Source organism: Nicotiana tabacum, chromosome 23 (genome assembly GCF_000715075.1).
Source record: "Nicotiana tabacum cultivar K326 chromosome 23, ASM71507v2, whole genome shotgun sequence".
In the NCBI taxonomy this organism is placed as follows: domain Eukaryota; kingdom Viridiplantae; phylum Streptophyta; class Magnoliopsida; order Solanales; family Solanaceae; genus Nicotiana; species Nicotiana tabacum.
This window is the reverse complement of record NC_134102.1, coordinates 63,560,462-63,586,834: the sequence shown is the minus strand read 5'-3', so window position 1 is coordinate 63,586,834 and position 26,373 is coordinate 63,560,462. Positions and strand designations below refer to the sequence as shown.

General features: G+C 39.5%; 2 protein-coding genes and 1 non-coding gene across 3 annotated transcripts; all 3 read right to left on the bottom strand.

Moving 5' to 3' along the window:
* Positions 1-400: 400 nt before the first annotated feature.
* On the bottom strand, positions 401-2,106 carry LOC107815734 (inositol-tetrakisphosphate 1-kinase 1-like). The gene has a single exon (XM_016641354.2). The coding sequence runs from the start codon at positions 1,851-1,853 to the stop codon at positions 774-776; it is 1,080 nt and encodes a 359-aa protein (XP_016496840.1). The 5' UTR covers positions 1,854-2,106; the 3' UTR covers positions 401-773.
* Positions 2,107-7,317: 5,211 nt separating this feature from the next.
* LOC142177756 (small nucleolar RNA R71) lies at positions 7,318-7,424 on the bottom strand. Its single transcript, XR_012706313.1, has one exon. It is a non-coding gene; the product is annotated as a small nucleolar RNA R71 (small nucleolar RNA).
* Positions 7,425-9,755: 2,331 nt separating this feature from the next.
* On the bottom strand, positions 9,756-24,758 carry LOC142177184 (uncharacterized). Its single transcript, XM_075245652.1, has 4 exons — positions 23,732-24,758; positions 22,126-23,638; positions 12,959-13,386; positions 9,756-9,767 (listed from the first exon to the last, which is right to left on the bottom strand). The coding sequence occupies exons 1-4, from the start codon at positions 24,569-24,571 to the stop codon at positions 9,756-9,758; spliced, it is 2,793 nt and encodes a 930-aa protein (XP_075101753.1). The 5' UTR covers positions 24,572-24,758.
* Between the last annotated feature and the right edge of the window lie 1,615 nt (positions 24,759-26,373).

The window sequence follows — 26,373 nt, the reverse complement described above, 5'->3', positions numbered from 1 at the left end:
GATGAACTAATTCTGCCTCTGACAAAGATATATTGCATAAGATACAATCAGCTGATTTTCCCAACATCAATAAAATTATTTACCATATTAGAAAAAGATACAGTCAGTTGATATTCAACATATGTTAGTCTTAAGCTACCAAATAAAGATTTGAACTGTGGTTCAGAAAAGGAATATTCCTGTAGAGACAACCTCATAATAGCTTCCACACGATAGACAATCAAATAAAGAATCCATCATGCCGATGTGATAGAGATAAATCTCTCAGGAATCTGATTCCTCTTGCAAGCATAAATTAAATAACCAGTAAGTGACATCATTTCAAAATGCAAAAGTCATAGGCAAATAAAATCATCCTGTAAAAGCAGTACAATGGGGAAAAAACTTGAGAGAATACTCATTGAAAAAACAGAAAAATTCATTTATCAAAGTAGTCAAAAGCACACATTAAGATATTTTCATCCAGGAATTACAATTGCCTTAAAGGAAAAACTTAGTTTTCCTGAGAAAGAGTATCTGCGGAAGTACCTATCTCACTGCAAAGATAGAATGTACATGTTGAACAAAGATTACCATCTAATGCCTTCAGAAGGCAATATCAGATCAAAGAACCTACTTATTCACTGCTATACCAACTCCTACCTAAATGAGTACCCTCAGCTTACTTTAACCTTTGTAACTTGCAAGAGAAAAATCCGACACTTCAGCAAATTCGCCATAGCAACCAGTGGCCAACTACAAGCTATACCAGTTTGAATTCTGCACTTCACATTTTAAACCAGAATAGGGTTCTCGTTATCTTCCTTCTTAATAGGTGACACAGGCAATGCTCCTTCATCCTCACCACACCCGTTATTCCCGACCAAAACCCTAACTTCCTTTTCGCAATTACCCTTCGTTAAACTCTCAATACCCTTATCGTTCTGATTCAATACATCCCAGAAAAAGTCAGTTAACACGCTCTCATAATTCGGCATCTTTGCATACCCAGGGAAATAGTTAATATCAATGACAAGATATCTATTTCCAACTCTATTATCCCTAATCACATCAAAGTTAAAAAGATGCAATTTCGTTGCCCGCCTAAGTCCCCTAGCTATATCAGTAAGAAAACTCAAAGGGGGCAATTCCGCATCATCCAAATTCATCAATTTATAGTATTTATCATCATTCTTTTCACATGTATTCAAATTAGAAACCTGCGAAAACGACAAGTAACTCTCTGGTCTCCCTAAATTATCCTCCGTCACATCGGGTAATGACTTCCTCTTAACACATTTCACATAATCACCAACCACATACACCTTAAAAATCACTGCCCCGTGATTCACAAACTCCTGTAACACAATGGGCGGTTTCAATTTTCCTAGCCCGTCTTTGTTAAACACAAGTAACATTTTATGTGACTTCGCACTTCCATCAGCCACTAATGGTTTCGCAATCACAGGAAATTTCAACCCTTCATTTTCAAGGTATAAAGCCGACACCATTTTCGCATCGTATATTACAGTCTGCTTAGGAATCCCAAACGACGCCATTTGGCCCTCGATCTCGAGCTCCGTCACAACCTGAAGCATCGAAATCCGATTGTGCAACCGCTCAATCGATTCGGGCGAGTCGATTATGAGCGCGTGAGGGTTTTGGGAAGCGTAGTCCTTCAACTGACGCTTCCAATCGTCGCCGTAGAGTTTGTGGAGCACGCAATCGAACGGTCCTTGATCAATCAACGGCTTATCTGTATCGATTTTGATGAGATCGATTCCTCGTTCCTTCGCGAGGTTGACGAGGGATAGTTGAATGAAACTGGCTCGTTTCTTTGGAGCCAGCGCGTATCCCACATCGTATCTCTTCATTGACTCCTCCACTGATAATGGATAACCCGATATCTGACCCTGTTACTATTATACGATAAATACGAGGCACTTTTTAAATTTTTCAAAACAGTTCAACTGAGGTACGAGGAACCACATTATTGTGAATTAAATGGAAAAAAAGGCATAGGTTTTGGTGAATTCGGAGGATTTAATTCTGGAAATTTCGACAGGATATGTTTGTACGAGTGAGAGCAGGATTGAGTGAAAGGGGAAGAGGAGGAGCGAAATGGTGAGAAAGGGGAACATATATAGGTCGGAGAGGGGGATTTAGGGTTTGATAAACGTACAGGCGTTGAGGTTGTGGTAGACACGTGGCATAGTTTAGGGAACGTGATATGATAGCTAGATTATGAGTGAGAGAATCTGCAGTGACAGAGGTCAACTTTAATGATGTAAAATAAAAAGGAGGTCGACTTTAATGACAATTTTTTTATTTTGACCAAGGTCAATCAACCCACCAATAACTTATTTCGGCTTTCTACACTTCTTTCATTCATTTCTTTTGAGGTATCATCTTTCGTCTTTTTAAATTTACTAGTTACAACATAAGCGCATGGCGTGTACTCTATCGTTGAGTATAATTATTTTTAAAAAATTACATAATATTTAATAATATATTATTGAATTATAAAATAAATTAAAAGAAAAAATTCAAGCATATGAAAGTGATGAAGATTAGTGACATTTAGCTAACTCAACAAAGAGAAAAAGTCTTACTTCTACAATGTCCTTAAAACAATCTCACACTATATTATTCTTATCAATTCCTCGTATAGCCGTATGATTATAGAGTTAAATTAAATTTAAATAATTTGGTTTTCGGAATGTCATCCATTTAAAAATAAATTTATATCATAATCACTTGCATTTAGTTGTCTTCATCATGTCGAGGAAAAGCAAAAAGATTGCTAGACAAATAAATATAAACATAGGCTTAAAAAGGAATTTTCAATTGGTTAAAACTTGTTGACGATAGTTTAGACGCGGAATTTGAATAATTTAATTAATAATAAAGTTTTGTTTTTGTTTGTCATAATTAGTCTTTAGTAATTTCATGGATGAACAAAAAGAACAGCCAATGTGTAATTTGAACTTTCTTAAATTTACAAAAATAGAACAAATATTCTAATCCCTTAGTAATAGTAATTGTTCTTGAAGATAGAGATAACACCTAAATAGAATAAATATTCAATAAAAAGCGATTATATTTTAAGACATAAATAAGTGTAGAATAGTTTAATCTCTTTCCTAATTAATATTTCTTAAGGGACGTGTAAAAAAGAAACGCGACACATAATATGAGACGGAGGGAGCATAATATAACCATCCTAATAATAGGTAAAACTCTGAAGTTGGCGTAGTTACTGTTTTCACTTTACTTTTTTCTTTTGCTCGAGTTTTTTTATTTTAAACAAAATTTAACTACGAATATAATTCTTGGTAATACCTTTGACATACACAATTTTATAATATATTGGACTTTAACCTTCATTGAGATTGACATATAGAATTAATCTTTGAAAAAAAATTTATATATCGAGAAAAATAAATTACCTCAAGAAATATGTACTATTATTCCTTGCGGCAATGGTTGTTTAAACCTGAAACAAGGGAACACAACCAACTAATTAATAGAAGAATGGTTATTGTTTCGCTGTGTAAAAGTACTATACCAAATTAAAAATTGTAGAATAAATTGAAATGGTTGATAGCATTACTATGGTTAAATGCACCAAATTAAACCTCATATACATATTCTAAAAAACCTAAAGTGAATTTTAAATCTTAAATAAAGGAAATGAATCTCCAGCCTAAAGAATCTTTAAGCGAAAATAACATGGGTATTAAAAGAATCTCAAACCTAAATGAATAAAGAATCCAAAACAAAACCTAAAGAATCCTAAATCTAAAGAAAAGCCATACGGCACTAAAGAACCATAAATCTAAATAAATAAAGAGAGCAATATATAGCCAACAAAAAACGGTAATACACGATAGTTTTTCATTTTTTTTCCACAAAAAAATATTTATTGGTTACAATTACAATTATATCTAACATTATATATATATATATATATATATATATATATATATATATATATATATATATATATATATATAGGGATAAAAAAACGAACGACATTTCGATATGGGTTTCGTGTTTTTAATGTAGTATAGATTTAACTGTAGTATTAATAATAAAAAAAGAGTTAATACCATAAACTATCAAGCCTTATCAGTTTCGTATTTAAATTATTCGGTGTTCCTAAAATCCTCCTGAACTATATTCTTCTTATATTAAAACCTCCACATTGCATTCTTAGAGGTGCGTCTAATACACACTCCTAATTATCTAAAAAATATGTCATGTGGCAATACACGTGGCTATTTAACTCAGCCTACCTCCCCCCTCCCCCCCTCCAATCTATTATTTTTTTTGTCAGTTACCTACTTAAACTGTCTGGGATCCCCAAAAACCCTCTTGAACTATATTTTCTATATATTAAAACCATATCTTGAATTCTTAAAGGTGCGTCTGTCAACTATATAACTTATGGTTTGTAATAAGTTTTTATATAGTTTACTCATGATGTATTATTCTCAGATGACTAATTAATTCTAGGAGTTTTGGCCAAAATAGCATCTAATGTAATGTATTAATTTTAGGTTTAATTGTGGTTGTGGTTTATGCTAGACTCCAATTGTATAAGTACTTCTTTACATTCACTTTGCAACACAATAAAAAATCAATGAAGGCATATAGTGTTGTATTTGTGAAAAATTATCTTTTACTACATAAACAAGATTACACAAAAAAAATTATGCAAACAAAAAATCAATTGCCCAGCAACTACATTCTCTAATTCTAGATTACACACACATGTTTTAAGAGATTTAACTTTATTCTCTACAAGGTCTTGAGTTTAATAAGAAGATATAAATGGGTGTTCTTTCAATAATACGTATAAGACATAAAATAAGACTAAAACACGAAAGAGAATAAATTATTTTAAAGAAAATAAGAGAGAGAGAGAGAGAGAGAGAGAAATTCAAAGGAAACTCATATAGAGAACTGAAGAAAAAAGGTGAAATAATGAAGAAAGTGAAAAAATAAATAAGAAAAAAGTAAAGAAATAAGGAAGAATGGTGGAAAAATGAGGAAGAAAGGTGATATAAAGGAAAAATTATCTTTTACTACATAAACAAGATTACACAAAAAAAATATGCAAACAAAAAATCAATTGCCCAGCAACTACATTCTGCCAGGTGATGAGTTAATATTTCTTGACATTTTAGACCCTTCTTGTCTCTAATCGGGTTGATTTGATAGGGACTTTGCTTGAATTATGGTCTAATGTGTTGCTTTTTTGGTGGAGGTGTAGATGAGATGAATATGGAACGAATAACAGATAATTTGGGAGAAAAAAGAGCTAAAGAGGAGGAAAAAGAACTGCGCGAAAGGCTAGTATGCGTATGAGCGCGCACATGAGGCAGACGACCTGGAGGAGATGCGCGCACAGGTGCGCGCCCAAGCTCTCAGGTGCGCCGCAGCGCTCGCCCGCTTACGGAAAGTTTAAATCAGTCCTATTTTTATAATTTTTGGACATTCCCCTTAACCTATATGAAGCCTAAGCTCGTCCCAAACTAGGTATCTAGAATTTTGGGAGCAACTTTTGGAGAGAGGAAGGCAAGAAAACAACGAAGAATTTGAGTACATCATCTAAATCATTCAATACAAAATTTTGTTTGAATTCATGGGGTGTAATATTTTCTTGCCCTCCTAATACTCATGTGATGAGCAATTTCTTCACTATGCAATAGTCCTTCTTAGGGTTATTGACAAATATTGTGTTTTGATTATTATTCAAGGAATTGAGTTCTGTTACTGCTTGAATTCGTTGAAAGAGTTTCGAATTGATTTGAAAGTTGTTTATGATTCTACTTTAATTGAAAGAGAAGTATTGCTGCAAATATAATTGTCTTATCTTGTTTGAGTAATCTCACGACTCTCATAGGTAATCAAAAGAGCTTGTAGAAGTATCAATTAACCTAATCTAGAGGAATAGTTGAGAGACGTTCTTCGTAAGACCATTCATTCAACATATTCTTGAGATGTTCATAGCACTTGTTATTAGGTTATTTAACGATACTCTCATTCATTCGAAGGAAGAATTTAAATCCTAAGGATAATCTAATCAGCTATTGAAATCGAAAGAGTCAACAGAACTTAAGAACTGAACTTGTAACAGAGTTATATCCCGAATAATAGTTGTGCACATATCTTGTCAATGCCCTTATTTCTCTCACAGATATTCAATTATTGCTACCTAGATCCCCAATTTTCAATAATCATTCGTAATTGATAATCTACCATGCCGCACACATGATGGTGATTGTGCTGAAAATTATAATTGAAATTGTGATTGTGGTCGATGTCCCTAATGGATAGCCTAGCCGATCGGGTCGTGATCGGACTCCGTGTTAAAGATGGTGGTATTGATATTGAGAGAAATTATGGTTGATGTCTCTAATGAGATGGCTTAGCCGATCGGGTCGTGATCGGACTCCGTGCTAAGAGTACGGTGGTACTAGTTTTGTGAATAATGGTATGGTAAATAATGGTATTGTGGACAATGGTATATCGATACTAAAAATTTTCCAATGTGAGATATGAAAATTAATTTGAACACTGTCTTGATCCTAAAATTGAGGTTTGATGTTGATTAAGGCTTTCATTGATATTATGATAATCTTGTTTGTATTATTTGTCATTCTATTGAGAGAGTGTTTAGTTATACATACTAGTGCTATTCGACGGTACTAACGTCCCTTTTGCCGGGGGCGCTGCATCTTTAAATGGATGCAGGTGGTTCCACAGCAGGAGATACTAATCAGTGATAGCAGTGCACCTTCTTTCCAGCTGACTTGGTGAGCCCCACTTTATTCCGGGGTCATGAATCTTTTGTACTTTGTGTATTCTGTTTGAGGTATAGCCGGGGCCTTGTTGCAAGCATTATCATTGTACTCTTGTTTATCTATAGAGGCTCCATAGACATAGTGTGGGTTGTATATTGGTGCTGGAAAAGACAAACTATGCTATGTTGTAGTTGTATTACTTGTCTATTTGAGACTTTAAAAATGATCAAACTATTGGAAATGAATTGGTAATTGCAGACATGACCATTTTATTGTTTAATTAAGGAAAACATATATTCTCTTTATTCATGAATGGGTTTGGGTAGAAGGAATCTAACAGGCTTTCTCGGTCGGGTTCACTCGGTTGAGCGCCGGTCGCGCTCCTCGATTTTTGGGCGTGACACCTTTCTCACTCAAGGATGATGCAAAGCAATGGCTACGGACTCTACCTACTAGGTCTATCCGTACATGGGAAGAGATGACTACAAAATTCCTAGACAAGTATTTCTCTACTGCTAAGACATGAAAGATGAGAAAGGAGATTCATAATTTCAGTCAAGGTAAAGGAGAAACTATGTTCGAGGCATGGGAACGATTTAAGGAGCTCTTACGAAGATGCCCACATAATGGGATGGAGTAATGGATGCAATTCTAGGATTTCTGGGATGGCTTAACTCATGTATCAAGAAGGGTAATAAATAGTGTAGTGGAAGGTTCGCTTATGAAGAAAACTCCAAAAGAGATTGTCACTCTTTTAAATGAATTATCTGAAGATGCGGATCAATGGCCTACTGACCAAGGTGAATGAAGAAGGTCAGTAGGTATGCACCGAGTAAAATCATCTATTGTAACACAATCCTAGATAGAAGTTATGGCTAAAGACATCAAGAAGTTAATACTGGCCCAGGTTCAGAGCCAACCACAGTTAGGATGTGATGTTTGCGGAATGAGACACTATCGATGTCTCTTCCACTCTCCGCTTGACTATCGATGTCTCTTCCACTCTCCGCTTGTTAGATAATATCTCCTTCATGAAATTGGCATATGCTGGCATCTATGAGAGCACCTTTGCGAAAGGTAGATTAACATGCACCTGCTTGAGCACTTCTAGAAAATGCCCAAAATGTTTGTCCAACTTCTCTCTTCTTTTCTTCTAGGGGAAAGGTAGAGAAGGCATATATTTGCTTTCCTCAGTCTCCTCATTCATTGAATTCTCGTTCTTCTTCTTTTCCAGAGCTCTAGTCCTCCCCTTCTTCTTCAGACCATCATCTGGATCTACCCTTACTTCACCTTCTTGATTGTCGTTATTTTTCTACTCCTCCATAATCTCCACTCGTCTTTCAATCAACTCACCATTTTTTTTTGCAATGGGGTCCTTCAACACTTGCCCACTTCTCAAAGACACCGAATTTATTATTTCTTTTGGAATCCTTTTGGTATAATCAAGGAGAGTTCTTGGAGCCCTCTCAGACAATAGACTAGTAAGTTGTCCCGCCTGTCTTTCCAAGTTTTGGATGGCTGTGCTCTGTTCCCGGATAGTTGTGCCATGAGTTTCAAGTCTCTCATTTATCTTAATAATTAAGGCCTTCATTAGATCTTCCATGCTAGACCGATTGGTCTGTTGAGGCTGGTACTGTTGCCTCTACTGATTTATAAAACATGGAGCTCCTTGTCCTTGTGGTCTAGGATTATTCGGTTGCCATGCATTCAGACTACCACCAGGTGAACTCCACGAAACCCGGGGTGCCTCTGCCCCATAGAGTTGAAATTATTGCTACTTTGGTAGTTGCCTCTGTTAAAGTTTTCCACAATATTTACCACTTCATTTGTAGCTGAGGCCTGACACTCATGTGTTGGATGACCCATTCCACAAAAGCCACAAACTGATGATGGCTGGCTCTAGACCCTAGCTAAGGCCAACTTTCTGATCTCTTTTTCCATGAAGTCTACCTGAGCTTGAACTGATGTGTTAGCGTCCACTTGGTGAACCCCATCTAATTTTCTTCTATAATTACGTTCAGAGGGCCATTAGTTAGCATCCTCAAACAATTTATCAAGGATAGAGACAATCTCCTCCGAGGTTTTCATTACTCAGAGTTCGCCGTGAGGAGGGTGTCATTCCATTCCAAAAGTCCTGGAGTTGCATACACAATTTGATTCCATTATGGTGACACCTTCTCGCTATCTATTTGAATCTTTCCCAAGCTTCAAAGACTGTTTCAGTGTCCTTCTGGCAGAAGTTGTGGATTTCCCTTCTAAATTTCACTATTTTTACAGATGAGAAGTACTTGTCAAGAAAACTTTTCGTCATATCTTCCCATGTCCTGATTGACCCAGTCGGTAAGCTTCGAAGCTAGTGCTTCGCATCATCCTTCAGTGAAAAGGGGAATGCCCTTAAGTAGACTGTATCTTTTGACACTCCATTGTACTGGAATGTGTTCATAATTTCCTCAAAGTCCATCAAGTGAGTGTTAGGATCTCCATTCACCTTCCCTCTAAAAACACAATTGTTCTGGATGTGTGAAGCAAGCCTTGCTTCAACTCAAAATTATTCGCTGCTATGTGTGGAGGTCTGACATTTGACAATCCCTGATTGTAGACTAGTCTAGCATAGTCATCCAATGATCTTCATGCTCTGGGACCCATATTTACGAATGCATCTTCAACCAGGGGTCGATTTAGATTGAATTTTCAACCCCCATCCCCATCAACAGTCTTATCAGCAACTCTAAGGGCTGCTTCAGCCGCTAACTGTGAAACTTGCTCTCTATGTTGTGCTGCCTCTCTTGCAGCTAAGTCTACCCCATTATCGTCGTTGTTTGCCATTTTATCTTAAGTCGAAGTCTGACCCAAGAAGGGTCCACTTGAGTCTTTCTCCTTTCTCAACTGTCCCAGGTGCTTGTCCAATTCTGGGTTGTATGGCACTAATTCCTTGGAAGAGGATCACATCATACACCACCTAACTTAACCTGTTGCCTGCATAGAGATGGTAGAACGTGAAAAAAAAATATTGGTTCCTAAATTAGCACCAAAAATTATTTTGAAAACAATTGATTGCCAATCCCCGGCATTGGCGCCAAAATTTGAAAAGCGTAAACGACAATACGAAATTGATGCTCGCTAGCCAAAAATAGTATAGTATAATTATCGTCTCCACAGAGATTGGATTTACATAATGTTCAAGTAATTTCTGGTTTAATGCTATTGATGATGATTGATACCTTGATTGGAATGGCTATGAACTAAAATTAGCTATTAAAATTAAAGCAATTAACAAATGATCATAGAGAACTATAGAGTAGAGAAATGGGTTATTATCAAGACGAAGAATAAGGATTTTTGACATGATAGGTGCAAGACTGCTATCCTGAATTTGACATTGTTATATTTCACTCTTAAGGTTCTATCAATTCTTACAAATTCAATAGGTGGTTAACTTATACTTCTGATTCAGATTCCTCTCTCGATTAAATCTAAATCTTTCAAATAAACTAATGTGAAGTGCGGTGAAACTTGCAATTATCTATTGGTAGGAATGATCTAAGAGAAACTTCTCACAAATATTTCTCAATCTTACTTTAAACGATAACTCAAGAAGCTCTCTCGATTACTTTAAAGAATCACCAAAATAAATCAAGGCATACGCTGCAATAATATTCAATAAGTTGTGCCTCTCCCGATTAAACACTACAAAGAATAAAATCATAACTAATCTTAAAGCTCCGCCATGAAATTCAAGTAATTAAATAGTAGTTAAATCCATAAACAACAACCAAGTCACCAAATCATGTCAAATCCTAAGGTAAACTGTTACGACCTAAATCGGAGGGCCACGACTGGCACCAGGTGCCTACTCAACCGAGCACCACGTACCTTATCCTTCTTTACTATAAGACTCGTCACGGGCCATAATAGGCCACGTCTATATATATAAGTAACAATATTAGAACTTAACTCACATAACTAATTCAAAAAGATTTATATAGACACACAGGGGCCGACAATCCCATTGACATGTCATACCTAAAACTATACACAGGACAATGTCTACAAAACCTCAAAGAAAACATGACCATAATATATAAGTCGGGACAGGGTTCCCGACATCCTCATAAAATGAAATAACATATATAAAACGTGACTCGGCAATACTATAGGAAGAAGTGGAGCTCACCAACCAAAAGCTGATATCTGGAGGCAGCCTACAGTGGAGGGTCCTCACCTTGCCTATCTACACCTATGTGGCATGAAGCACAACTCCCCAGGAAAAGGGACGTCAATACGAAGAATATACTGAGTATATAAGACGGAAATAAAACGTAATAATAAGATACTATCTCGGGGAGGGATAAGAGTCAACTTATAACCTCTGACTTGCCGCTGAGGGCCATAACATATAGAATAAGACCCATCTCGTATATATAAATAAAACTACAATATAATAGTTCTGATTACATCATTCTCATGACGTTAACTACCCAACTGATCAGTGGTAACTGCCCGACCGACCGTAGCGCGGTGGTAAATGCATGACTGCCCGACCAGTCGTAGCTCGGTGGTAAATGTGTAACTAACCAACCGGCCGTAGCTCGGTGGTAAATGCATGACTGCCCGACTGGCCGTAGCTTGGTGGTAAATGATGATGCATAAATACCATTATGAACATTAACATCTTTATTGAATACCTTAATAGAGATTTAGGAACATACTTAGGCATGCTTTGAATATCATGTTATAGGAATGAACAACGTAGACCTTCTTAGTTACTAAGAGTAGAACCATTTATGAAATAATATTACGTTTACGTATCGTTACTTGGATCATGCCAAAAGGAAAGAAGGGATAGCCTTAACATACCTGAGCCGATTCTCTTAACAATCCCTCTAACACATGTCTTTTGTGATAAAACACGTAACGTCGAATTGAAGTAGGAAAAAATCCGTATGATATTCTTGAGAAAGGTTATACCGTGCTCCCTTAGAATTTACAATTCACGCTGCTATAGCATTGTAAGGGTTCATATGAATTCTTTTTGGAGAATTCCCATATGTAACTTTAGCAAGTATCTCCATTTTCATTTAATGATGTAGGGAGGTTATTTCTTTATCAAAGTGGGTGGGCCCCACTTCTAGGATTACTTGGCCAAAGAATTCTCTAGTCTTTCCACCTAGCTCCAAGACTTGCCTAGTCAATATTGAATCCCTACTTGCTGCCATGTTAACGCTTATCTACCCCAATAATTAACCACAAATTCTTAATTAGCTTAATTGCTTAGTTAATCTCCTACTAAAAAACCATAATTATCTAATTATTCACATAATTAAGAATTATCTCAAATTACTTAAAATACTAATCACTTTTAACATACTTTATACACCTTACTATCATGGTCATGTGGTACCTTGTATGGCACTAGTCCATAAATACCGGATATTATAGCTCGGACCGTATTTTATCTCAAATTGACAACCTTCAACGAAACTCATCTTCTTTGATATATTTACCCTCTAACCTTTACGTCACTTACTTATCACCTGTTATAAATAGCATAAATGCTTATAACCTAAAAAATAATCTCATTCCTGAGTCTACGTTGATTAACTTACAACGAAACTTTAACGTATGAAAACGCAAAATGTGACATCCTTCCCCCTTAAAAATATTCGTCCTCGAATGTTTAAACTTGCAAGATGTACATAACATACTCATCAATTATAAACGTGTATACCTTCCCGGGCTATACTCCAATGAAACAAATATCGGGCTCTCACCGGGTCAGGACATCGTCCCTCCATAAAACTACTTCCTAATCCATTCGTCACCTACAATTCTGTTAATCTATCTTCTAGGCGCTGACACCTACTAGTTGTAATCTTAATAGCCGGGTTCATAACTTTCTATTCCATTATACCGACTTTCCCAAAATCTTGCATACTATATTCTGTTTCCTCCCTTGGGCGTTAGAGCTATCAGAGTTCTAACTTCTTAATGTCTAGGTTACTCCCCTCTCCTCCCTTAGTCCACACTCCTCGGGTTCTTACTTTGCTTTCAAGCTAGCCTTGGTTTCCCTCAACCCTTCGGACGTAATGCCAACTCACTCTTATATTAATCATATTTACTGGGCAATTTGCATTAATAAGATTGAACATTACTCATAGTCACAGTACCTGACACTCATCCGGTGTAGCCTCTGGGTCCTGATGACCTGCCAAAGCATACATGCGGTTCTGACTACCGCCGGAGCTAGATGTTCCACCCCTGCCTCTACCTCTACCAGCTGATGCCTGAGGGCCTCGCTCTAGAGGGTGTACTGAAGAAAAAGAGACTGTTATAGATCTGGTGGGCTGAACCATCCCGCCTCTGTCCTTTATAGGACAATCCCTCATGTAATGACTAGGGTCTCCACATGTATAGCATACATTAGATCCCTGACGACATTGTCCAGAATAAGCTCTACTGCATTGACTGCACCGCGGAGGAGGTGCCCTAATCTGCGCTGAATCCCTCCGATTTTGAAAACCCCAAATTCTCGAGCCCTGACCTGATTCAGAATAGACAGGTCCCCTCATAATGCGGCCTCTGTAACTGTCGGACACTATCAACAGGATATGGTGGAATAGGATCGCAAGGAAAATCCTCAGGTTGTCTAGAAGATCTAGCCTTCTTATGCTGACCCTCATCACGATTCTCGTATTGCTGTCATTTCCGATCCTCCAAATTTTGAGCATAAGCCTGGATGCAGGAAATATCCATACTATCGAGCAGAGTGGCCATGAAACACTCATTAATCAGGTGTGGCCCAAGTCCTACTACAAGCCAATGCACTCGGTCACTCATCTCAGCCACAATCGAGGGGGCATACCTCGCCAAGGAATCAAACTGGAGACTATACTCCCGCACACTCATATTCCCTTATTTAAGAGCTAAGAACCTATCTACCCTTGCTTGACGAATCTCTGCCGGCAAGTAATGACGCAAGAATGCCCCTGAGAACTCTTCCCATACCGCTGAAGGTGCATTTGTCCCTCTAGATAATTCCCAAGTTTCATACCACTGAACCGCAACATCCCGTAATCGGTAAGAGGCTAACTCTACTAACTCAGTGTCTGATGCATGCATCACCCTCAAAGTCCTCTACATCCTATCAATAAAGTTTTGTGGGTCCTCGTCCTTGTTGGATCTGGTAAACACTGGAGGGTCCAGGTTGATGAAGTTTCAAACTCTCGCGCTAATAACCCTGTCAACGTAACCAACACCTGTACCTACCTGGCGCTGAGCCTGAGCGGCTACCAATCTAGTCAACAAATGTACTGCACTCCGCATATCCATATCCTCATCATGATCAATAGGTGGAGGTACTGGGTTCCTCCTCATCTCCTCGGGTGCTGATGAAATCGAAGAACTATGCGAGGGTGTCACACTTCCCCTCGGGGCCTCACTATGGCCCTTACTAGACGTTGGTGCTCTACTCATGCCCTTATCTGCCACTGCTTTACCCTTCTAACTAGTTGTAGCTTTCCTGGTCATAGGCATCATTGTATATATAAAACATGTCGAAGGTCAAGGGCTTTATTCCCTACGACTATGCTCTATTTCACGATCTAATATCAAGAAGGAAGGGTAACCGGTCCCTAAATACCCTGTAGTTTCCTGTTTATACAATGTGGTGCACAACACATTTATAAACAATACTCTACTAGACACGGCTTGCAGACAACCCTAGGACAGATCCGCTATGATACCAAGTTTGTCACGACCCAAATCGGAGGGCCACGACTGGCACTCGGTGACTACTCAACCGAGCGCCACGTACCTTATCCTTCTTTACTATAAGACTCGTCACGGGCCATGATAGGCCACGTCTATATATATAAGTAACAATATTAGAACTTACCTCACATAACTAATTCAAAAAGATTTATATAGATACATAGGGGCCGACAAGGCCGTTGACATGTCATACCTAAAACTATACACAGGACACTGTCTGCAAAACCTCTAAGAAAATACGACCATAATATATAAGTCGGGATAGGGTTCCCGACATCCTCATAAAATGAAATAACATTTATAGAACGTGAATCGGAAATACTCCAGGAAGAAGTGGAGCTCACCAACCAAAAGCTGTTATCTGGAGGCAGCCTACAGTGGAGGGTCCTCACCTCGCCTATCTACACCTGCGTGGCATAAAGCACAGCGCCCCAGAAAAAGGGACGTCAATATGAAGAATATATCGAGTATATAAGGCGAAAATGAAACGTAATAATAAGATACTATCTCGGGGAGGGATAAGAGTCAACTTATAACCCCTGACTTTCCGCTGAGGGCCATAACATATAGAACAAGACCCATCTCGTATATATAAGTACAACTACAATATAATAGTTCCAATTACTTCATTCTCGTGACGTTAACTGCCCAACTGATCAGTGGTAACTGCCCGACCGACCGTAGCTCGGTGGTAAATACATAACTACCCGATCGGCCGTAGCTCGGTGGTAAATATATAACTTCCCGACCGGCCGTAGCTCAGTAGTAAATGCATGACTGCCCGACCGACCGTAGCTCGGTGGTAAATGATGATGCATATAATACCATTATGAACATTAACATCTTTGATGAATACCTTAATAGAGAGTTAGGAACATACTTAAGCATGCTTTGAATATCATGTTACAGGAATTGTTGCGACCAAACACACTCACGCAAGTATACGCGGTCGTCAAGTAATAAAGTGACTCAAAGTCGGATGTCGAACCCACGAGGACTTATGATTAGCTATTAACTAAATTAGCCTATCTTAATTATCTAAATAAGAATTAAATCTAAAAATATTTTATTCTAACTAATTAAATAAGAAAAATATAAATAATAAACTTTGAACAGAGGAAGAGTAGATTTTAATGATATCAATGTAATGAAAACGATCTAGGGTTATGGTCTATCTAACAATCCTATTGTATTCTTCAATTGAATTGACCGACTAATTTATCTAGCTTATTGGTTGACAGGGTTAATATTGCTCATAAGAATCTGTCGAGTTCTTACTCGCCTATTCAAGCTAACCTAACGCCTATATGTCTATGGAGTTAGAATCAACAAGAACGCATTTATAATTCCTGTAAATCAACCAAGCAAGGTAATTAGGTATATGTCTATCCTAACCACGAATCCGTTCCCCGATGCCCGAGTTCAAGAACTTGCCCTACTCAATCCTATATGCAATATAGAATTCCCACTTTCGAGTTCAATTCTAGATTCGTAGATAATATTCAATTGGTGATCAAGCAATTAAATAATTAAGCGCAAGATTGAATAAATAAACTAATATGATAAATCAAGAAGTCAAAATCAATATCCGAATAACAATAGTCATGAAAGAACCACAACCCTAGAACGTGAAGTTTAGCTCCACATAGACATGGTAGCCAAACAACAAATCATACAAAGAAACATAAAAATTACTAAGTTTGGTGGGAGAAAGATGAAACTTGATGAATTCCGGCCTTCACAGCTTTTTCCTGGTTTTTTTTTCTCTTCCCAATATGTTAGATAACCTAAAAGAGGCGTTTTTAGCTTATATATTGCGTACAAAAGTCGTGGGCCAAAGCTCTCCCATTCCTAGTCCAATTCGGCTTCAGGGATTGATGCTAAGGTGGATGCGACGCATCCACCTTGTCCTCCATTTCAATTTTTGCCTGCGAAGGCGGATGCGACGCATCCACCTTGTCCTCTATTTCTCAGCTTCGCATGCGATGGTGGACGCGATGGCACAACTTCACTGCTAAGGTTGCATGCAGGATGATGTTTTCCTAGGTTGGATGCGACGCATCCAACCCTTCTTCCTCTAGCTAAACCACCTTTTCTTCATATTTTGCACTCCGAACACCTTAAATCGTCACACATAACTTAATTAGTCATCAAACCAATAATTACACCATGTTGGGTGTTTTAAAGATTAAATAACATCAAAAAGTGGTTAAAGCATGGGTAAAGTAACATTAACACATATCGAAATATGCCAAACATCACTACCCCACACTTAAACCTTTGTTCGTCCTCGAACAAACCATCATATAGTAGACGAAACAAAATTAAACTCTTATCGTTCAAAGCACACTGCACCTATGACCGTGGTTATTTGCTACAATTAGGCTCTAGACTATGCATCAACACACTTCCCTTTTCTTATGCCCTTCTTTAAACATATTCGAACAAAGACAACATGCTCACAACAATCCTAACCTCAAAAACCGACTCAATGTCACAATGCACTCATGGCTTGAACAACCAACATCATAGAGAAGTCTAATAACGTTACCTATCCCTCGTGAAACCATGTGCCCTCACAACAAAAGCAAAGAGAGTAGAATCAATCCACACATTCGAATCTCATGCTCACAAAGAAAATCGCTCACTCTCACAAAAAGAAGTCGCATGCATGCAGTTGGTACCATAGGCTTGCCCTTAATGTAAATCTCTACTAATGTAAGCTCGCTCGATCTAAAATCAATTAGGACTTTTTTCATGGTTGTAATGTGGGCTAAGGGACGGGTAGGATATATTTTAGGAATAGTGACTCAACTTCCTAAGCACTTTAACACATCATCAAATAACTTAAGCGCAAATTCTTCAACACCACTTCAATTTCACAAATAATATCACCCCAATAATATTTCCTCTTTCTTTAAGCACTACTTTAATTCATACCCACTAGCAAGAATAAGACAACAATTTATTCCTCTATATTTTTCTTTTTTTTTTTTTTTTTTTTTTTTTTTTCACTTTCCGCTAGTGGTGTATTATTTTACAAAATAAGTGCACCCTTCTTTCTTTCATTGGTTCCACTCAAAAGTCACCTCACACTTAGTCCCTTCTTACTTCTTTTAGCGCTCATCTAACAATTAAAGTGCTTTAAGAGGTAAAAGGATCAAAACAATGTCAATTAAGAATAAAAAGGGTATAGGCTTGTAATGTGGGTACCAAATAAAAGGTCTACAGGCTCAAAAGGGTTAACTAGGGATAGATTTTATTTGTGATAAGCAATAAGCTCAAAAAGATCAAAGAAAGCCTAAAATCATTTTTCAAACCGAGCATCACCTAAAATTTCGCTTCAACTCACATACCGGGCAAGTTCTAGACACAAGTACATTACATGGACTACACAAAAACCTCACCACACATGGCACATGACTCGCTAAGGACGGTCACATTCCGACTCTCAAACAATGCAAGTATTCACGGAGCAACGAGATATTAAGCATTAAACGCAAAGTGAACACAAGTCAAGAAAAATGAGAAATAGGCTGCAACAAAACATGCTATCCGTTTTAACAAGGCATCATCAATAATTTCAGAGTGAGAAGGGAAGATATTACATATGTAAAAGCTTAAATATGCCAGTATCAACCAAGTCAAGGTCACCTAGGTTCATCATTCTTCCTCCTTTTATTCCCTACATTCCTACTCTACTCTAAAAAGAAAACAAAATTACCCGGTTCAAACTACATCCCATGGAAAAGAACCGAGGCACAAAGAAAAACCACAGGGGATTATTACTATCTACAAAGATACTTTTTTTTTTTTTTATAAATAAACTAATAGATAAACTGATAGTTACTCCATATAGATGAATTTACTGCTATTTTATGCCATTAATCCAGTGAATATATTAGTACATTCATCCATACATCAAACATAAATCACCCCCACCCCACACTTAGGATTGTGCGTTGTCCCCAACGCACACAAACAAGGTAAAGTAGGGTGAGAAGGACTCCCTGAAGTCAAGGTGGAGGAGCATCTGCATCCATAGCATTCCTATCATCAACAACTGGTGCTGATTCTGTATCAGGTGTTACAGCGACCTCAATAGGCCTGTTGAGTGGAGCCTCGGTGACTATGGGAGGAACAGGAGTGGATGGTCCGGCAGTGCATGATGCAATCAGCTGGGAGATATCTGTACCTGCACATTGAACCAGAGCTCTGAGGAGTAATGATATCTCCTTCATCATCGTGGCCTGCTCGGTCTGAACTCGGCTTAGATCCGCACGAGTCTGTCTCAACTCATCCCTGGTGGCACTCAACTCGACACGAGTCGCTATCAGCTCAGCCCTGTTCTCTTGCATATCTGCTTGCATATGCTCAAATAATTGTTGGACGGTGAGCTTAGAAGACCTTCCCTTGTTCGGCTCTAGAACATGAGTGACATCATATGGTCCTGGAGCTTTAGCCTCAATGTCATCATTCTCCTTGTCCCATAGTACTCCCCTCTCTGTTAAAAAAGCCGTTAGGGTATTAGCAAAGAATAGCCTCCACTTGTAATTCATCCTGGTTCGCTGCATTTGATCATGCATGATGGCTCCGAAGTTGAGTGGTATCCCCTCTAATAAAGCATATAATACGAGTGCGCGGTAACGAGGGACATCAGTTTTATGTTGGCATGGCAGCAGTCGGTTACAAATGAAATTTAGAGCCACACGTGCTAACGCACTCATGAATTCCTTTGCTATAGAGTGGTACTCCATACTCCCATGCTTCCATTCTGCATCCTTCCTGGTAGGGCATAGGACAGACTTAATGTGTGCATAATCTGGTGTTTTGCATATGGCGTCAAACCTGTCAGTGAGTGTGTGTGGCACCCTTAAGAAGTTATTCAGAGCTTCAGCTGACACATTAATATCTATCCCTCTTACTCGCACAATGTTTCCCCGTGCGTGACGCCAATTGGCGTAGAGCTCTCTAACAATGGTGAGGTTGGCTTTGCCATGACCTTTCAGAATGGGTCCCCATTTTTGCACCTCTCGAATTGACTGGAGAAACTCTGAGTACTTTGTCTTAAGTGGTCCGATGTTTATCGGCTTTTCCGGAATGTACTTCTTTGAAACCAATATCTTCTTATAGGCTCGGAATGCCTTCTCATTAACAAAGTATTTCTCCCAATCAACTCGGTCTATGGGTTCACCCTCGTCTTCATCACTCATGTTGATCTGTAGGTGGTCATTGTCCGAATCGGAATCGGATTCAGATTCTGTAGTAATCTTCTCCTTCCCTTTATCAGTTGGAGCACTCATTCTCGAAGCTTTTCTTTGGTATGTCACAGGCTCTCGTATCTCTATTCCTTTGCTTGGTGTAATACCCTTCTTCACTGTCCTCCGGACCAATGTTTCCTCCTCCTCTTGCTCTGAATCATCACTTAACTGCCTAGGCAGCAGTTCCATTTCCTTCTCCGTCCGCTTCCTCTTTTTCTGTGGATTTGGACCGCCCGCTGCCCTTCCGGTAGGCTTTTTGGGCGGTTGTTTGTTACCATCTTTGTCTTGTTGCTTGGATGGTTTACTCGCTGCTGTCATTTTACGAATCTAAGTACCTGCAATGCAAAGAATTCAACAATTAGCAGATGAAACAGCGAAGTTCAGCCTGAAAGCAATTGCGACAGCTTGCAGACTTCAATTTATTTGTAAAGTCATGCCATTCACTCTTCATGGAATTGTAGCTCATGACTTTCAGCAAGTATGTGATAACTTTCTTCAAAAACTCAATTTCACATAGCCCCTCACTCGACCCCACACTTATTCTCAAGCATACACCAATGTTGCTCGGTTACTCAGACTTCACCGACGCCTAAATTTTTCTCAGGGACAATTCGTCGAACATGTGGTATGCAACAAGTGTGCCTAGTTCATTCTATCAGTTGAGCAGTGCAACTACCCTCCCAAAGTTGGACGAGATGAAGGGAATTATAGTTTATCATCTCTCAACCATTACAACTACCAAGAACGACAGCCCTAAAAATCTTGAAATTGCAAAACCTACTTGTTGCTACCATTGAAGGAGGGAGGAGAGACGAATTTGGAGAGAAGCCAAAGGAAGAACGAAGAGGATGATGCGTACCTGTCGCGTTTGATCTTATTGCGATACAATTTCGATGAGAGAATTCTGTTCTGCGTTCGTAGGCGTCGCCAAAACGAGACGAGTGGATGCGTCGCAAGAAACATTTTTGTTCGAATAGGTTATCTTAAGATGTGTTAAAATATATATTACTTACCTGTGCGTGCGAGTTTTGACGCGACGCATCCCCTTGTCTTCCTTCAAAAATTTTCGGACGCGATACGGGCGCGATAGGCAGACTTCACTGCCTTGAGCAATTGGCCCGTCAATTTTTTTGCTGAGGGGGACGCGACGCATCCGCCTCGTTTTCTTGAATAAAATCTATGTCCTACGAAAAGAAGGGAGACAAAAAAAACTAACTAACTTGGGTGGCCTCCCAAGAAGCGCCTGATTTAACGTCGCGGCACGACGCAACATGTTCTTCATGCCTCCACTAAGTCCATTGTGGTCTTGTGACGTGCAATGTCACCACCCCAATAGTGTTTTACTCTTTGGCCATTTACCAAGAATGTCGTATTGGACCCCTTTTCACACAATTCTATCGCACCATGAGGTTTCACACTAACCACTTCAAACGGACCCGACCATCGAGATTTAAGCTTTCCTGGAAAAAGCTTTAGCCTTGAATTAAACAGTAGAATTTGTTGACCTGGTTCAAACTCACGATGTTGGATATGCTTATCATGCCATCTTTTTGTCTTCTCTTTATACAATTTGGCATTTTCATACGCATGCAATCGAAACTCATCAAGCTCGTCGAGTTGTAGCAATCTCTTTTCACCGGCCAAGTCCATCTCCATATTTAGCTTTTTAATCGCCCAATAAGCTTTGTGTTCAAGCTCGACGGGCAGATGGCAGGCCTTCCCATAAACCAACCTGTACGGAGAAGTGCCTATTGGGGTCTTGTACGCAGTGCGATATGCCCATAATGCGTCATCCAGCTTCCCGGCCCAGTCCTTTCTATTCATACTTACTGTCTTTTCCAAAATCTGCTTGACCTCTCTGTTGGAAACTTCTACTTGACCACTCGTTTGGGGATGATAGGCAGTAGAAACTTTGTGCTTGACTCCGTATTTTGCAAGAATATTATTCAGCAGTTTGTTACAAAAGTGAGTTCCCCCGTCGCTTATCAACACTCTTGGGGTCCCAAAACGTGTGAAGATGTGCTTCTTTACAAAGCCTACCACAACTTTTGCGTCGTTAGTAGGAAGAGCTATGGCCTCTACCCACTTAGAAACATAGTCGACCGCCACCAAGATGTATCTGTGTCCGTTAGAATATGGGAATGGTCCCATAAAATCAATCCCCCAAACATCAAAAAGTTCTACCGCCAGTATATTTTGCAAGGGCATCTCGTGCTTCCTCGTGATAGTTCCAGTTCTTTGGCATCTATCACAATTTTTAACGAAGGCATGTGCATCCTTAAACAATTTTGGCCAATAAAAACCTGATTGTAGCACTTTTTGGGCGGTTCTATCCCAGCCGTGATGACCTCCATATGGTGACGCATGGCAGTCATGTAGTATAGCCTTCATCTCTTCCTCAGGAACACACCTTCTCACCAACTGATCTGCACACTGCCTATATAGGAATGGCTCATCCCACACGTAGAACCTTACATCATGTAGGAATCTTCTTCTATTGTCAGCTGTCCACTCTAGTGGCGTTACCCCACTTGCGATAAAATTCACATAATCTGCATACCATGGGGCTTCACCTGAGGTGATTGCCAATATTTGCTCATCCGGAAATGTTTCTTTAATTGACCCTCCTTCAGCTACATGGTTCCGGCTCTCTAATCTGGATAAATGATCGGCCACTTGATTTTCTGTCCCTTTTCGATCTCGGATCTCTAAGTCAAATTCTTGCAAGAGGAGGACCCAACGAATCAGCCTCGGCTTGGCGTCTTTCTTTTCAAATAGGTATCTGATAGCTGAATGATCTGTGTAGACGATGACTTTGGTTCCCACTAGATAGGATCTGAACTTGTCAAACGCCCACACCACTGCAAGCAACTCCTTTTCAGTCACTGTATAATTCATCTGAGCTGGATTCATAGTTTTGCTTGCATAATAAATGGAGTGAAAGATTTTATCCCTCCTTTGCCCCAACACCGCTCCAATTGCTATGTCACTTGCATCGCACATCAACTCAAATGGTTGTGCCCAATCGGGGCCAATGATAATTGGTGCAGTCACCAATCTTCCCTTCAGCTCCTCAAATGCTTTCAGACATGCATTATCAAACTTGAAGGTAACGTCTTTCTCTAGAAGCCTGCACAAAGGGGAAGAAATTTTCGAAAAATCTTTAATGAAACGACGATAAAAACCTGCATGACCCAAGAAACTGCGAATGCCTTTTATGGATGTCGGCGGGGGCAATTTTTCGATCGTCTCCACCTTTGCTTTATCCACCTGTAGACCATCTTTTGAAACCTTGTGCCCCAAAACTATACCTTCACGTACCATGAAATGGCACTTTTCCCAGTTTAGCACCAAGTTCGTCTCTTCACACCTAGCTAGCACTTTATCAAGGTTCATCAAACAACTATCAAAAGAACATCCAAACACAGAAAAATCGTCCATGAATACTTCTACATATCTTTCAACCATGTCAGTGAAAATAGCCATCATACACCTTTGAAAAGTCGCAGGTGCATTACAAAGACCGAAGGGCATTCTCTTGAACGCATACGTGCCATAAGGACATGTAAATGTAGTTTTCTCTTGGTCTTCTGGGGCTATAGCAATCTGATTATACCCCGAATAACCGTCCAGGAAACAGTAGTATTCCTGGCCAGCTAATCTATCAAGCATTTGGTCAATAAAAGGCAGGGGAAAGTGGTCTTTCCGGGTGGCATTGTTTAGTTTTCTGTAATCTATGCAAATTCTCCATCCAGTTACAGTTCTTGTCGGAATTAAGTCATTATTTTCATTAACTACTACGGTTATCCCCCCTTTCTTCGGCACACATTGAACGGGGCTTACCCATTTACTATCAGAGATTGGAAATACAATACCTGCATCAAGCCACTTAATCACTTCTTTCCTTACCACTTCTTTCATGATTGGATTTAGTCGGCGTTGGTGTTCTACACTCGGCTTGTGTCCGTCCTCCATGAGGATTTTGTGCATGCAGAAAGTTGGACTAATGCCTTTAATGTCAGACATTGTCCACCCAATTGCTCGCTTGTGCTCACGTAGCACCCTTAATAGCTTTTCTTCCTGTAATTTAGACAAGTGAGCAGAAATAATAACAGGTAAAGTGTCAGAACTTCCCAAATAAGCATATTGAAGGTGAGGGGGTAGGGGTTTAAGTTCCAAATTTGGAGCTTTTTCAATTGACGGCTTTGGTGGGGGGCCACTTGGCCTATTCAGGGGCTCAAACGGGATTATTCCTTGCATGTAACCACATGATGTATCTAGGATTCCCTTTATCTCCTCAACCTCATCATCCATCTCCAAGCTATCAAATAGCATGATTGCTTTTTCTAAACAGTCGCCTAGATATACACTCGTGTTAAGAAGTTTCTCATCCACCTCCACCACAGATATCATAGAGAGCTCCTCATAGTGGCGGGGGAGTTGGATTGCTTTGTAGACATTGAAGACTGCCTCCTCGTTGTCCACTCTCATAATCATTTTCCCTTCTCTCACTTTAATTATTGCATCGCCAGTAGCCAAGAGAGGTCGTCCCAATATGATTGGAACTTGTTCATCAGCCTCGAAGTCTAGAATAATGAAGTCAGCTGGGAAGATGAATTTTCCAATTTGCAGCAGCACATCTTCAATCACTCCTTCAGGGTAGGCTATGGACCTATCAGCTAATTGCAACATCACGGTGGTTGGTCTCGGAGCTCCCAGACCTAATTGCTTAAACAAGGATAACGGCATCAGATTTATGCTTGCACCCAAATCACACAGAGCACGTCCCACGTTAATATTACCGATTTGTACTGGAATAGTGAAGCTGCCAGGGTCCTTAAGCTTTTGGGGAAGCTTGTTTTGGACCCTTGATGTGCACTCCTCAGTAAGTGCAACCGTCTCGAACTCAGTCAATTTCCTCTTATGAGCCACTATGTCTTTTATGTACTTAGCGTACTTTGGAATTTCACGAAGTACATCCACTAATGGAATATTTAATTGAACCTGACTCAACATGGAGAGAAATTTGTTGAACATGCGATCGTCATTCCTTTTCTGCAATCTTTGGGGGAAAGGTGGTGGTGGCCTTGTAACCTCCATTCGCTCTGAACTTGCATCATCTTCCTTTGACTCTTGTGTTGCCTTAGGTGTCAACTCCCCCCAGGTATAGGTTTTTCTTTTATCTTCCTTGGCGCTTCCTCTAGTTCCCTCCCGTTTCTAAGTGTAACTGCATTAATTTGAGGGTTCTTCTCTGTATCACTGGGAAGTGAGCCTGTAGGTCTAGTATTTTGGTTTGCTGCTAACTGCCCCATTTGCCTCTCAAGATTTCTGAAATCGGTCCTGAGCTGTTGATTGTCTAGTAACAACTTTTTCAGCAAGTCATTCGTACTTTCTTACATTTGTTGGGGTGGCTTCTGAGGTTGAGTAAAATTCCCTTGAGGCCTATACTGATTCTGTTGACTCCCGCCCCATGAGAAGTTAGGATGATTCCTCCAGTTTGGGTTGTAAGTGTTCCCATATTGCGCATGTTGATTCATAGGACCTCTGTTTTGTTGTCCCACATAGTATATAGATTCAGGATTCGTGGGGCACATGTCAATCATATGACTGTCTCCGCATAGTTCGCAACAAATAGACATCTGCTGTACATGTTGCATTTGTTGTGTTGTCATTCTATTCATCTGATTTGCCAATTTTGCTATATCGGCTCTCATGGCGGAAAAGTCATCAAGCTCAATCAAACCGGCGGCCTTCTGTTTAATTACCCTTCGTGAATCCCCCTCTCCTTGCCAATTATGGTCATTAGCAGTGAAATTATTTAGCAGGAGTTGTATTTCACTATACGGTCTTGCCATGCAACTACCCCCACAAGCTGAGTCAAGATTCATCTTTGATGCTTCATCTAACCCATCAACAAAAGTGTGACCCAATACCTCATCAGTTTGACAATGATGCGGGCAGTCTCTGAGTAGTTTCTTGTATCTTTCCCAAGCTTGACGAAGTGTCTCGCCATCCCGTTGTTGGAACCCAAGAATTTGGCTCCTCAACGACTTTGTCTTCTTAGTTGGGAAAAACTTGATCAGGAATTTCCTTGCTAGATCATCCCAAGTGTGGATAGAGTTCGCGGGCTCCTTTTGCAACCATTCTTTAGCTTCCCCCAACAGTGAAAAAGGGAATAGTGTCAGCCTGACATAGTCCTTGGAGACGTTCGGATAATTGTAAGTGTCCATGATTTCCAAGAAGTTCTGAATATGCCTCTGCGGGTCCTCATGAGATAGACCCACATATTGTCCTGTGGACTGAATCAGCTGTACCATGTACTGTTTGAGTTCAAAATGCCCAGTGATATCAGGCTTCACAATAGCCTGAGTCATATTCGCAAGATTGGGCCTTGCGGCTTCGATTACCGGACGCTCTTCATTGCCTGCCATATCTATTGGCTGTGGTTGGATTGCGATGTCCAAATCTCTTTCTATTCTCGTTCTAGCTTCGTGTTCCCTTCTCACTCTATGTAATGTTCGTTCGATTTCTGGATCAAGAGGAATGAGGTT